The sequence below is a fragment of the Petromyzon marinus genome, chromosome 75 (assembly GCF_048934315.1).
Source record: "Petromyzon marinus isolate PM22_M1 ecotype Great Lakes invasive population chromosome 75, UKy_Petmar_22M1.pri1.0, whole genome shotgun sequence".
Classification (NCBI taxonomy): domain Eukaryota; kingdom Metazoa; phylum Chordata; class Hyperoartia; order Petromyzontiformes; family Petromyzontidae; genus Petromyzon; species Petromyzon marinus.
Genome location: NC_133741.1, coordinates 5,805,193 through 5,822,455, shown reverse-complemented (window position 1 = coordinate 5,822,455; position 17,263 = coordinate 5,805,193). Strand labels below are relative to the sequence as shown.

Below are 17,263 nucleotides of genomic sequence, written 5' to 3'. Positions count from 1 at the left end.
CACACACTCACTTACACACGCACTTACACACTCACTTATACACTCACTCACTCACTTACACACTCACCTACACACTCACTTACACACTTACACACTCACCTACTTACACACTCACCCACTTACACACTCACTTACACACTCACTTACACACTCACTCACTCACTTACACACTCACTCACTTACACACTCACCTACTCACTCACTCACTTACACACTCACTCACTTACACACTCACCTACTCACTCACTCACTTACACACTCACCTACACACTCACCCACTTACACACTCACTCACTTACACACTCACTTACACACTCACTTACGCACTCACTCACTTACACACTCACTCACTTACACACTCACTCACTTACACACTCACCTACACACTCACTCACCCACTTACACACTCACTCACTTACACACTCACCTACACACTCACTCACTCACTTACACACTCACTCACTTACACACTCACCTACACACTCACTCACTCACTTACACACTCACCTACACACTGACTCACTCACTTACACACTCACCTACACACTCACTCACTCACTTACACACTCACCTACTCACTCACTCACACACTTACACACTCACTCACTTACACACTCACCTACACACTCACTCACCCACTTACACACTCACCTACACACTCACTCACCCACTTACACACTCACTCACTTACACACTCACCTACACACTCACTCACTTACACACTCACCTACACACTCACTCACCCACTTACACACTCACTCACTTACCCACTCACCTACACACTCACTCACTCACTTACTCACTCACCCACTCACTCAGCCACTCACTCAGTCACTCACTCACATACTCACTCACCTACTCACTCACCACTCACACACTCACCCACCCACTCACCCACTTACACACTCACTCACTTACACACTCACCTACACAATCACTCACTCACTCACTCAGCCACTCACTCAGTCACTCACTCACCTACTCACTCACTCACTCACCCACCCACTCACTCACCTACTCACTCACCTACTCACTCACCACTCACACACTCACTCACACACTCACTCAGCCACTCACTCAGTCACTCACTCACCTACTCACTCACTCACTCACACACTCACTCACTCACTCACACACTCACCTACACACTCACTCACTTACTCACCCACTCACTCAGCCACTCACTCAGTCACTCACTCACCTACTCACTCACTCACTCACCCACTCACTCACTCACCTACTCACTCACCTACTCACTCACCACTCACACACTCACCCACCCACTCACCCACTCACACACTCACTGACTCACACACTCACCTACTCATTCACCACTCACTCACTCACTCACCTACTCACTCACCTACTCACTCACACACTCACACACTCACTGACTCACTCACCTACTCACTCACCTACTCACCTACTCACTCACCTACTCACTTACCTACTCACTCACTCACTAACTGACTCACTCACTGACTCACTCACCTACTCACTCACTTACACACTCACCACCCACTCACTCACCACTCACTCACTCACTCACACACTCACTCATTCACCCACTCACTCACTCACCGCTCGCTCACTCACCACTCACTCACTCACTCACCTACTCACTCACCTACTCACTCACCACTCACCCACTCACTCACTCACTCACCTACTCATTCACCTACTCACTCACCACTCACTCACTCACTCACACACTCACTCACCCACTCACTCACTCACACACTCACTCACCCACTCACTCACTCACTGACTTACACACTCACCTACTCACTCACTCACTCACTGACTCACTCACTCACGACTCACTCACTCACTCACCACTCACTCACCCACTCACCCATTCGTTAACCCACTCACCCATTCGCTCACCCACTCACTCACTCACTCACCCACTCACTCACCTACTCACTCACCACTCACTCACTCACACACTCACTCACTCACTTACTCACCACTCACTCACTTACTCACTCACCCACTCACCCACTCACCCACTCACTCATTCACTCACCTACTCACTCACCTACTCACTCACCACTCACTCACCTACTCACCCACTCACTCACTCACTCACCTACTCACTCACCTACTCACTCACCACTCACTCACCACTCACTCACTCACTCACCCACTCACCCACCCACTCACTCACTCACCTACTCACTCACCTACTCACTCACCACTCACTCACTCACACACTCACTCACACACTCACACACTCACCCACCCACTCACTCACTCACTCACCTACTCACTCACCACTCACTCACTCACCACTCACTCACTCACTTACTCACTCACTCACCTACTCACTCACTCACTGACTCACTCACTCACTCACTGACACTCACCACTCACTCACCACTCACCCACTCACTCAGCCACTCACTCAGTCACTCAGCCACTCACTCACTCACACACTCACCTACTCACTCACCTACTCACTCACTCACCCACTCACTCACTCACCGCTCGCTCACTCACCACTCACTCACTCACTCACCTACTCACTCACCTACTCACTCACCACTCACCCACTCACTCACTCACTCACCTACTCACTCACCTACTCACTCACCACTCACTCACTCACTCACACACTCACCCACTCACTCACTCACACACTCACTCACTCACTGACTCACACACTCACCTACTCACTCACTCACTGACTCACTCACTCACCACTCACTCACTCACTCACCCACTCACTCACTCACCACTCACTCACTCACTCACACACTCACTCATTAACTTACTTACTCACCACTCACTCACTTACTCACTCACCCACTCACCCACTCACCACTCACTCATTCACTCACCTACTCACACACCCACTCACTCACTCACTCACGCACCACTCACTCACCACTCACTCACCACTCACTCACCCACTCACCCACTCACTCACTGACTCACCTACTTACTCACCCACTCACTCGCTCACTCTCTCACCCATTCGCCCACTCTCTCACCCACTCACTCGCCCACTCACCCACTCACTCACTCGCCCACTCACCCACTCACTCGCCCACTCTCTCACCCACTCACTCGCCCACTCTCTCACCCACTCACTCGCCCACTCTCTCACCCACTCACTCGCCCACTCACCCACTCACTCGCCCACTCTCTCACCCACTCACTCGCTCACTCTCTCACCCACTCACTCGCCCACTCACCAATTCATTCACCCACTCACCCACTCACTCGCCCACTCTTTCACCCACTCACTCGCCCACCCTCTCACCCATTCATTCACCCACTCTCTCACCCACTCACTCGCTCATTCTCTCACCCACTCACTCGCCCACACTCTCACCCACTCACTCGCCCACTCACCCATCCATTCGCCCACTCTCTCACCCACTCACTCGCTCACTCTCTCACCCACTCACTCGCCCACTCACCCACTCACTCGCTCACTCGCTCACTCGCTCACTCGCCCACTCACCCATTCATTCGCCCACTCTCTCACCCGCTCACTCGCCCACTCTCTCACCCACTCACTCGCCCACTCACCCATCCATTCGCCCACTCCCTCACCCATTCACTCGCCCACTCCCTCACCCATTCACTCGCCCACTCTCTCACCCACTCACTCGCCCACTCTCTCACCCACTCATTCACCCACTCTCTCACCCATTCATTCGCCCACTCTCTCACCCATTCATTCGCCCACTCACCCATTCACTCGCCCACTCTCTCACCCACTCACTCGCCCACTCTCTCACCCACTCACTCGCCCACTCTCTCATCCATTCATTCGCCCACTCTCTCACCCATTCATTCACCCACTCACCCATTCATTTGCCCACTCTCTCACCCATTCATTCACCCACTCACCCATTCATTCGCCCACTCTCTCACCCACTCATTCGCCCACTCTCTCACCCGCTCACTCGCCCACTCTCTCACCCATTCATTCGCCCACTCTCTCACCCATTCATTCACCCACTCACCCATTCATTCGCCCACTCTCTCACCCACTCACTCGCCCACTCTCTCACCCGCTCACTCGCCCACTCTCTCATCCATTCATTCGCCCACTCACCCATTCATTCGCCCACTCTCTCACCCGCTCACTCGCCCACTCTCTCACCCATTCATTCGCCCACTCACCCATTCATTCGCCCACTCTCTCACCCGCTCACTCGCCCACTCTCTCACCCACTCACTCGCCCACTCTCTCACCCATTCATTCGCTCACTCTCTCACCCACTCATTCGCCCACTCTCTCACCCACTCACTCGCCCACTCTCTCACCCACTCACTCGCTCACTCTCTCACCCATTCATTCGCCCACTCTCTCACCCACTCATTCGCCCACTCTCTCACCCATTCATTCGCCCACTCTCTCACCCATTCATTCGCCCACTCACCCATTCATTCGCCCACTCTCTCACCCACTCACTCGCCCACTCTCTCACCCACTCACTCGCCCACCCACTCACCCACTCACTCGCCCACTCACTCACTCACCCACTCACCCACCCACTCTCTCACCCACTCGCCCACTCTCTCACCCACTCACTCGCCCACTCACCCAACCCCTGTGACCCCGCCTTTACGCCCCCATGACCCCGCCTCATGACCCCACCCCGTGACCCCCACCCCGTGACCCCCACCCCGTGACCCCCACCCCGTGACCCCCTCGCACAGGGAGCTGATAATGGGTGAGGAAGGCCGACCAATCAAACGCCTTCTCAAGAAATCTGCAAGCGGTGGTGGTGGTGATGGTGGTGGTGGTGGTGGTGTTGGTGGTGGTGGTGGTGATGCTGGTGGTGGTGGTGATGGTGGTGGTGGTGATGGTTGCGGTAGTGGTGGTGGTGGTGATGGTGGTGCTGGTGGTGGTGGTGGCGGTGGTGGTGGTGGTGGCGGTGGTGATGGCGTTGGTGTTGGTGGTGGTGGTGGTGTTGGTGGTGGTGATGCTGGTGGTGTTGGTGGTGGCGGTGTTGGTGGTGGTGATGGTGTTGGTGGTGGTGGTGGTGGTGGCGGTGGTGGTGTTGATGGTGGTGGTGGTGGTGTTGGTGGTGATGCTAGTGGTGATGGTGGTGCTGGTGTTGGTGGTGGTGGTGTTGGTGTTGTTGGTGGTGGTGTTGGTGGTGTTGGTGGTGTTGGTGGTGTTGGTGTTGGTGGTGGTGTTGGTGGTGTTGGTGGTGGTGGTGGTGTTGGTGTTGGTGGTGGTGTTGGTGGTGGTGTTGGTGGTGGTGGGCGGAGAGCTGAATTTGAGAGACCACCAGATGCTCCCACCACGGACGTGAGAACCTCAACTACAAAATACACCACTACACTACATTATACACTACACTACTATACACTATATACTACACTATACACTACACTACATTATACACTACACTACTATACACTATATACTACACTATACACTACATTATACACTACACTACATTATACACTACTATACAAAATACACTACACTACTATACTACTGTATACTACACTATACACTACACTATATACTAAACACTACACTCACTATACACTACACTACTATACACTACACTACACTATACACTACACTACAAAATACACCACTACACTATACACTACACTACTATACACTACACTATATACTAAACACTACACTACAAAATACACCACTACACTACATTATACACTACACTACATTATGCTAAATTATACAGTATATACTACACTACACTATACATTACACTATACACTACACTACATTATACATATACACTACACTACAAAATACACCACTACACTACATTATACACTACACTACATTATACACTACACTACTATACACTATATACTACACTACAGTACACTATATACTACACTACACTATACACTACACTACTATACACTACACTACATTATACACTACACTACATTATACTAAATTATACACTATATACTACACTACACTATACACTACAATACACTATACACTACACTATACACTACACTACATTATACACTACACTACATTATACACTACACTACTACACCACTACACTACATTATACTAAATTATACACTATATACTACACTACACTATACATTACACTATACACTACACACTACACTATACACTACATTATACACTACACTACATTATACACTACACTACATTATACTAAATTATACACTATATACTACACTACACTATACATTACACTATACACTACACTATATTATACATACACACTATACACTACACTACAAAATACACAACTACACTACATTATACACTACTACACTACACTATACTACTACCCCACTACATTATACACTACACTACATTATACACTACACTATACACTACACTACATTATACCACTACACCACTATGCACTATATACTACACCACTATATACTACACTATACACTACACTATTAACTATACACTACACTATACACTACTATACACTACACTACATTATACAATACACTTTACATTATACACTGCACTATATACTATACACTACACAATACACTACACTACACTATACACTACCTTATAAACTACACTACATTATACACCACTACACTACATTATACACTACACTACTACACTACATTATACACTACACTACTATACACTACATTATACACTACTATACACTACACTACATTATACACAACACTATATACTATACACTACACTACATTATACACTATACACTACACTATACACTACACTCTACTATACACTACACTACTATACACTACATTATACACTACACTATACACTACACTATACACTACACTACTATACACTATACTACACTACACTATATACTATACAATACACTACTATACACTATACACTACACTATACACTACACTATACACTACACTACATTATACACTACACTACTGCACCACTATATACTACACTACACTATACACTACACTATACACCACTAGACTACATTATACACTACACTACTATACACTACACTACATTATACACTACACTACTACACTATACACTACACTACTACACCACTACACTATACACTACACTATACACTACATTATACACTACATTATACACTACACTACACTATACACTACACTACTACACCACTACATTATACACTACACTACATTATACACTGCACTACTATACACTATATACTACACTACATTATACACTACACTACTATACACTATATTATACACTACACTATATACTATACACTACACTATACACTACACTATACACTACATTATACACTACATTATACACCACTACACTACATTTTACACTACACTATACTACTACACCACTACATTATACACTACACTACATTATACACCACTACACTACATTATACACTACACTACTACACTACATTATACACTACACTACTATACACTACACTACTACACTACATTATACACTACACTACTATACACTACATTATACACTACTATACACTACACTACATTATACACTACACTATATACTATACACTACACTACATTATACACTATACACTACACTATACACTACACTACTATACACTACATCATACACTACACTATACACTACACTACACACTACACTACATTATACACTACACTACTACACCACTATATACTACACTACACTATACACTACGCTATACACCAATACACTACATTATACACTACACTACTATACACTACACTACATTATACACTACACTACTACACTATACACTACACTACTACACCACTACACTATACACTACACTATACACTACATTATACACTACATTATACACTACACTACTACATTATACACTACACTATATTATACACTACACTACTATACACTGCATTATACACTACACTACTATACACTATATTATACACTACACTATATACTATACACTACACTATACACTACACTATACACTACACTATGATACACTACACTACATTATACACCACTACACTACACTATACACTTACACTACTACACCACTACATTATACACTACACTACTATACACTACATTATACACTACACTACATTATACACCACTACACTACATTACACTACACTACTACACCACTACATTATACACTACACTACATTATAGACCACTACACTACATTACACTACACTACTACACCACTACATTATACACTACACTACATTATAGACCACTACAATATACACTACACTACACTATACACTACACTACTATACACTATATACTACACTACACTATACACTACACTACTATACACTACACTACTATACACTATATACTACACTACACTATACACTACACTATACACCACTACACTACACTATACACTACACTATACACCACTACACTACATTATACACTACTAGACCACTACATTATATACTACACTACATTATAGACCACTACACTACACTATACACTACACTACACTATACACCACTACACTACACTATACATTACACTACTACACACTACATACTACACTACACTATATACTCTACACTACACTATACACTACACTATACAATACACTACTATACACTACACTACATTATACACCACAACACTACACTATACACTACACCACTACACTTTACACTACACTACATTATACACCACTACATTATACACTACATTATACACTACACTATACACCACTACACTACACTATACACTACACTACACTATACACCACTACACTACACTATACACTACACTATACACCACTACACTACACTATACACGACACTACTATACACTACATTATACACTACACTACATTTTACACCACTACACTACATTATACACTACACTATACACTACACTATACACTACAAAATACACCAATACACTATACTACACACTATACACTACATTATACACTACACTACATTATACACCACTACACTACAGTATACACTACAATACTGCACTACACTATACACTACACTACACTATACACTACTACACTATACACTACACTACACTACACGACTACACCACTAATCTATATACTATACACTACACTATACACTACACTACTACACTACACTATACACTACACTACTACACCACTACACCATGCACTATACACTACAATATACACTACACTACATTATACATCACTACACTACAGTATATACTACACTACTACACTACACTATACACTACACTATACACTGCACTACTACACTACACTATACACTACACTATACACTATACACTACACTATACTGCACTATATACTACACTACTACACCACTACACTATATACTATACACTACACTACACTATACACTACACTACTACACTACATTATACACTACACTACATTATACACCACTACACTATAGTATACACTACACTACTACACTACATTATACACTACATTACATTATACACTACTACACCACTACACTACATTATACACTACTACACTTCTACACTACACTATATACTACACTACTACACTACATTATACACTACTACACTACACTATACACTACTACACTACATTACACACTACACTACATTATACACCACTACACTACAGTATACACTACACTACTACACTACATTATACACTACACTATATTATACACCACTAAACTACAGTATACACTACACTACTACACTACATTATACACTACATTATACACTACTACACCACTACACTATATACTACACTACACTACATTATACACCACCACACTACAGTATACACTACACTACTACACTACATTATACACTACATTATATACCACTACACTACATTATACACTACACTACAGTATACACTACACTACATTATACACTACACTACTACACTATACAGTACACTACATTATACACTACTACACCACTACACTACACTATATGCTACACTACTACACTACACTACTATACACTACACTACATTATGCACTACACTATACACTACACTACTATACACTACACTATACACTATACTACTATACACTACATTATACACTATGCTACAATATACACTACACTACTACACTATACACTACACTACTATACACTACACTATACACTACATGGGCCCGCCCACCCTCCTTTCCCACCCCACCCACCGTATCCACCCACCCCACCCACAGTACCCACCCACCCACAGCACCCACCCACAGTACCCACCCACAGCACCCACCCACAGTACCCACCCACAGTACCCACCCACAGCACCCACCCACCCACAGTACCCACCCACAGCACCCACAGCACCCACCCACCCACAGTACCCACCCACCCACAGTACCCACCCACAGTACCCACCCACAGTACCCACCCACAGTACCCACCCACCCACAGCACCCACCCACCCACAGCACCCACCCACCCACAGTACCCACCCACAGTACCCACCCACAGTACCCCACCCACCCACAGTACCCACCCACAGTACCCACCCACCCACAGTATCCACCCACAGTACCCACCCACCCACAGTACCCACCCACCCACAGCACCCACCCACAGTACCCACCCACCCACAGTACCCACCCACAGCACCCACCCACAGTAGCCACCCACCCACAGTAGCCACCCACAGTACCCACCCACAGTACCCACCCACAGTACCCACCCACCCACCCACAGTACCCACCCACAGTACCCACCCACAGTACCCACCCACAGTACCCACCCACCCACAGTACCCACCCACAGCACCCACAGTACCCACCCACAGTACCCACCCACAGTACCCACCCACAGCACCCACCCACCCACAGTACCCACCCACAGTACCCACCCACAGTACCCACCCACAGCACCCACCCACAGCACCCACCCACAGTACCCACCCACCCACAGTACCCACCCACAGTACCCACCCACCCACAGTACCCACCCACAGCACCCACCCACAGTACCCACCCACCCACAGTACCCACCCACAGTACCCACCCACCCACAGCACCCACCCACCCACAGTACCCACCCACCCACAGTACCCACCCACAGTACCCACCCACAGTACCCACCCACAGTACCCACCCACCCACAGTACCCACCCACAGTACCCACCCACCCACAGCACCCACCCACCCACAGTACCCACCCACCCACAGTACCCACCCACAGCACCCACAGTACCCACCCACAGTACCCACCCACAGTACCCACCCACAGCACCCACCCACCCACAGCACCCACCCACAGCACCCACCCACAGTACCCACCCACAGTACCCACCCACAGTACCCACCCACCCACAGTACCCACCCACAGTACCCACCCACAGTACCCACCCACAGTACCCACCCACCCACAGTACCCACCCACAGCACCCACCCACAGCACCCACCCACCCACAGCACCCACCCACAGTACCCACCCACCCACCCACAGTATCCACCCACAGTACCCACCCACCCACAGTACCCACCCACCCACAGCACCCACCCACAGTACCCACCCACCCACAGTACCCACCCACAGCACCCACCCACAGTAGCCACCCACCCACAGTAGCCACCCACAGTACCCACCCACAGTACCCACCCACAGTACCCACCCACCCACCCACAGTACCCACCCACCCACAGTACCCACCCACAGCACCCACCCACAGTAGCCACCCACCCACAGTAGCCACCCACAGTACCCACCCACAGTACCCACCCACAGTACCCACCCACCCACCCACAGTACCCACCCACAGTACCCACCCACAGTACCCACCCACAGTACCCACCCACCCACAGTACCCACCCACAGCACCCACCCACAGCACCCACCCACAGTACCCACCCACAGTACCCACCCACCCACAGTACCCACCCACAGTACCCACCCACAGTACCCACCCACCCACAGTACCCACCCACAGCACCCACCCACAGCACCCACCCACAGTACCCACCCACAGTACCCACCCACCCACAGTACCCACCCACAGCACCCACCCACCCACAGTACCCACCCACAGTACCCACCCACAGTACCCACCCACCCACAGTACCCACCCACAGTACCCACCCACCCACAGCACCCACCCACCCACAGTACCCACCCACCCACAGTACCCACCCACAGCACCCACAGTACCCACCCACAGTACCCACCCACAGTACCCACCCACAGCACCCACCCACCCACAGCACCCACCCACAGCACCCACCCACAGTACCCACCCACAGTACCCACCCACAGTACCCACCCACAGTACCCACCCACCCACAGTACCCACCCACAGTACCCACCCACCCACAGTACCCACCCACAGCACCCACCCACAGCACCCACCCACCCACAGCACCCACCCACAGTACCCACCCACCCACCCACAGTACCCACCCACCCACAGCACCCACCCACAGTACCCACCCACAGTACCCACCCACCCACAGTACCCACCCACAGCACCCACCCACCCACCCACAGCACCCACCCACCCACAGTACCCACCCACAGTACCCACCCACAGTACCCACCCACAGCACCCACCCACAGCACCCACCCACAGTACCCACCCACAGCACCCACCCACAGCACCCACAGTACCCACCCACAGTACCCACCCACAGTACCCACCCACAGCACCCACCCACAGTACCCACCCACAGCACCCACCCACAGTACCCACCCACCCACAGTACCCACCCACAGTACCCACCCACAGTACCCACCCACAGCACCCACCCACAGCACCCACCCACCCACAGCACCCACCCACAGTACCCACCCACCCACCCACCCACAGTACCCACCCACCCACAGCACCCACCCACAGTACCCACCCACAGTACCCACCCACCCACAGTACCCACCCACAGCACCCACCCACCCACCCACAGCACCCACCCACCCACAGTACCCACCCACAGTACCCACCCACAGTACCCACCCACAGCACCCACCCACAGCACCCACCCACAGTACCCACCCACAGCACCCACCCACAGCACCCACAGTACCCACCCACAGTACCCACCCACAGTACCCACCCACAGCACCCACCCACAGTACCCACCCACAGCACCCACCCACAGTACCCACCCACCCACAGTACCCACCCACAGTACCCACCCACAGTACCCACCCACAGCACCCACCCACAGTACCCACCCACCCACAGCACCCACCCACAGTACCCACCCACAGTACCCACCCACAGTACCCACCCACCCACAGTACCCACCCACAGTACCCACCCACAGTACCCACCCACCCACAGTACCCACCCACAGTACCCACCCACAGTACCCACCCACCCACCCACAGTACCCACCCACCCACAGCACCCACCCACAGTACCCACCCACCCACAGTACCCACCCACAGTACCCACCCACCCACAGTACCCACCCACCCACAGTACCCACCCACCCACCCCCTGTCACCCACCGACTCTCCCCGCGTAGCCCACGGTAAAGTACGACGAGCAGCCCCTCTAGGTGACGTCTACAGTACCCACCCACAGTACCCACCCACAGTACCCACCCACCCACCCACAGTACCCACCCACCCACCCACAGTACCCACCCACCCACAGTACCCACCCACCCACCCCCTGTCACCCACCGACTCTCCCCGCGTAGCCCACGGTAAAGTACGACGAGCAGCCCCTCTAGGTGACGTCTACAGTACCCACCCACAGTACCCACCCACAGTACCCACCCACAGTACCCACCCACCCACAGTACCCACCCACAGTACCCACCCACAGTACCCACCCACCCACAGTACCCACCCACAGCACCCACAGTACCCACCCACCCACAGTACCCACCCACCCACCCACAGTACCCACCCACCCACCCCCTGTCACCCACCGACTCTCCCCGCGTAGCCCACGGTAAAGTACGACGAGCAACCGCTCTGGGTGACGTCTACCGGCGGATTGCTACACCCCTACCAGCTGGAGGGCCTCAACTGGCTGAGATTCTCCTGGGCGCAGGGCACGGACACCATCCTGGCCGACGAGATGGGATTGGGCAAAACGGTGCAGACTATCGTGTTCCTGTACTCACTCTACAAGGAGGTGGGTGGCTGGGTGGGTGGGTGGGTGAGTGGGTTGGTGGGTGGGTGAGTGGGTAGGTGGGTGGGTGGGTGAGTGGGTGGGTTGGTGAGTGGGTGGGTAGGTTGGTGGGTGGGTAGGTGAGTGGGTGGGTAGGTGGGTGGGTAGGTGAGTGGGTGGTTATGTGGGTAGGTGGGTGGGTGGGTAGGTGAGTGGGTGGGTGAGTGGGTGGGTGAGTGGGTGAGTGAGTGGGTAGGTGGGTAGGTTGGTGAGTGGGTGGGTGGGTGAGTGGGTGGGTAGGTGAGTGGATGGGTGGGTAGGTTGGTGAGTGAGTGGGTGTGTGAGTGGGTGGGTGGGTAGGTGAGTGGGTGGGTAGGTTGGTGAGTGGGTGGGTGGGTGAGTGGGTGGGTGAGTGGGTGGGTATGTGGTTGGGTGGGTGAGTGGGTGGGTGAGTGGGTGAGTGGGTGGGTAGGTGGGTGGCTGGGTGGGTGAGTGGGTGAGTGGGTAGGTGAGTGGGTGGGTGAGTGGTTGGGTGAGTGGGTGGGTAGGTGGGTGGGTGGGTAGGTGAGTGGGTGGGTGGGTGTGTAGGTGAGTGGGTGGGTGAGTGGGTAGGTGGGTGGGTGGGTGGGTAGGTAGGTGAGTGGGTGGGTAGGTGGGTAGGTGAGTAGGTGGGTGAGTGGTTGGGTGAGTGGGTAGGTGAGTGGGTGGGTAGGTGAGTGGGTGGGTAGGTGAGTGGGTGGGTAGGTGAGTGGGTGAGTGGATGGGTAGGTGAGTGGGTGGCTGGGTGGGTACGTGAGTGGGTGGGTGAGTGAGTGGGTGGGTGAGTGGGTGGGTGGTGATGGTGGTATTTGTGGCGGATACCATGGTTGTTGTGGTTGTTGTGGTGGTTGTGTTGATGGTTGTTGTGGAGGTGGTGGTGGTTGTTGTGGTTGTTGTGGTGGTTGTGGTGATGGTGGTTGTTGTGGTGATGGTGGTTGTTGTGGTTGTTGTGGTGGTTGTGGTGATGGTTGTTGTTGTGGTGATGGTGGTTGTTGTGGTTGTTGTTGTGGTTGTGGTGATGGTTGTTGTTGTTGTTGTGATGGTTGTGATGGTGATTGTTGTTGTGATGGTTGTGATGGTGGTTGTTGTGGTGGTTGTGATAGTGGTTGTGGTGGTGATGGTGGTTGTTGTTGTGGTGGTTGTGGTGATGGTGGTTATTGTGATGGTTGTTGTTGTGATGGTTGTTGTTGTTGTTGTTGTGATGGTTGTGATGGTGGTTGTTGTGATGATGGTGGTTGTTGTTTGTTGTGGTTGCTGTGACCGTGCACCCCCCAGGGCCACTCCAAGGGGCCCTTCCTCGTCAGCGCCCCCCTCTCCACCATCATCAACTGGGAGCGTGAGTTTGAGGCCTGGGCCCCAGGCTTCTATGTCGTCACTTACACGGGCGACCGCCACAGCCGCGGGGTCGTGCGGCAACATGACTTCTCCTTCGACGGCGGTGTCGGACGCGCCGGCAAGAAGCCCTTCCGCATCAAGGTGGCTCGCTCGCTCGCTCGGTGGCTCACTCAGTGGCTCAGCGACTCGCTCGGTGGCTCGCTCAGTGACTCGCTCGCTCGCTCGGTGGCTCGGCGACTCGCTCGGTGGCTCGCTCAGTGACTCGCTCGGTGACTCGCTCGCTCGGTGGCTCGCTCAGTGACTCGCTCGCTCGGTGGCTCGCTCAGTGACTCGCTCGCTCGGTGGCTCGCTCAGTGACTCGCTCGCTCGCTCGGTGACTCGCTCAGTGACTCGCTCGGTCGCTCGGTGGCTCACTCAGTGACTCGCTCACTCGCTCGGTGGCTCGCTCAGTGACTCGCTCGGTCGCTCGCTCGGTGGGCGACTCGCTCGGTCGCTCGTTGGATCGGTGGCTCGCTCAGTCGCTCGGTGGCTCAGTGGCTCGCTCGCTCGCTCGCTCGTTGGGCGACTCGCTCGCTCGCTCGGTGGGCGACTCGCTCGGTCGCTCGTTGGATCGGTGGCTCGCTCAGTCGCTCGGTGGCTCAGTGGCTCGCTCGCTCGCTCGTTGGGCGACTCGCTCGGTCGCTCGGTGGGCGACTTGCTCGGTCGCTCGCTCGGTGGGCGACTCGCTCGCTCGCCCGTTGGATCGGTGGCTCGGTCGGTCTCTCGGTGGCTCAGTCGGTCAGTGGCTCGCTGGCTCGCTCGGTGGTTTGCTCGCTCGCTCGCTCGGTGGCTCGGAGGCTCGGTGGGCGACTCGCTCGGTCGCTCGCTTGGTCGCTCGGTGGTCGACTCGCTCGCTCGCTCGGTCACTCGTTGGATCGGTGGCTCGGTCGCTTGGTGGTTCGTTTGGTCTCTTGGTTGGTGGCTCGGTAGTTCGGTGGCTCGGTCGGTGGCTCAGTGGCTCGGTGGGTCGCTTGGTGGATTGGTTGGTCACTCGGTGGTTCGGTGGCTCGGTGGCTCAGTCAGTCAGTGGCTCAGTCGGTCCCTCGGTGGCTCAGTCGGTCAGTGGCTCGGTGGCTCGGTCAGTCAGTGGCTCGCTGGCATAGTCGGTCAGTGGCTCGGTGGCTCGGTCAGTCAGTGGCTCGCTGGCTTAGTCGGTCAGTGGCTCGGTGGCTCGGTCAGTCAGTGGCTCGCTGGCATAGTCGGTCAGTGGCTCGGTGGCTCGGTCAGTCAGTGGCTCGCTGGCTTAGTCGGTCAGTGGCTCGGTGGCTCGGTCAGTCAGTGGCTCGCTGGCATAGTCGGTCAGTGGCTCGGTGGCTCGGTCAGTCAGTGGCTCGCTGGCTTAGTCGGTCAGTGGCTCGGTGGCTCGGTCAGTCAGTGGCTCGCTGGCTTAGTCGGTCAGTGGCTCGGTGGCTCGGTCAGTCAGTGGCTCGCTGGCTTAGTCGGTCAGTGGCTTGGTGGCTCGGTCAGTCAGTGGCTCGCTGGCTCAGTCAGTCAGTGGCTTGCTGGCTCGGTCGGTCAGTGGCTTGGTCGGTCTCTCGCTGGCTCAGTCAGTCAGTGGCTCGGTGGCTCTGTCAGTCTGCCCACAGAAGGCCACACCCCCTGACGCGTTGTGGCCAATCAGCTGCTGGATGGAGGGCCCACCCATCCCACCCACCCCCCCTCCCCACCCCCCCTCCCCCCTCCCCCCCCAGGGCGGCCCCCCACGCCGTTCGCCATCTCGCGAGCACAGCAAATATTGTGGTGGTCACCGGTCCACTCACACTGCAGGCTGACTCACCTGTCATCACCTCCCGTGGTCACCGGTCCACTCACACTGCAGGCTGACTCCCCCTGTCACTAATTCCCGTGTCCACCAGTCCACTCACACT

At 52.2% G+C, this 17,263-nt stretch overlaps 1 protein-coding gene across 1 annotated transcript in view; it reads left to right on the top strand.

The window, feature by feature from the left end:
• Positions 1 to 17,263, top strand: part of LOC116936977 (chromodomain-helicase-DNA-binding protein 4-like) — a 133,579-nt gene that overhangs the window by 15,896 nt on the left and 100,420 nt on the right. The window contains 3 exon segments of the mRNA XM_076056454.1: positions 4,681 to 5,278; positions 13,815 to 14,006; positions 15,297 to 15,497. Coding sequence (XP_075912569.1) covers positions 4,681 to 5,278; positions 13,815 to 14,006; positions 15,297 to 15,497 — 991 coding nt within the window.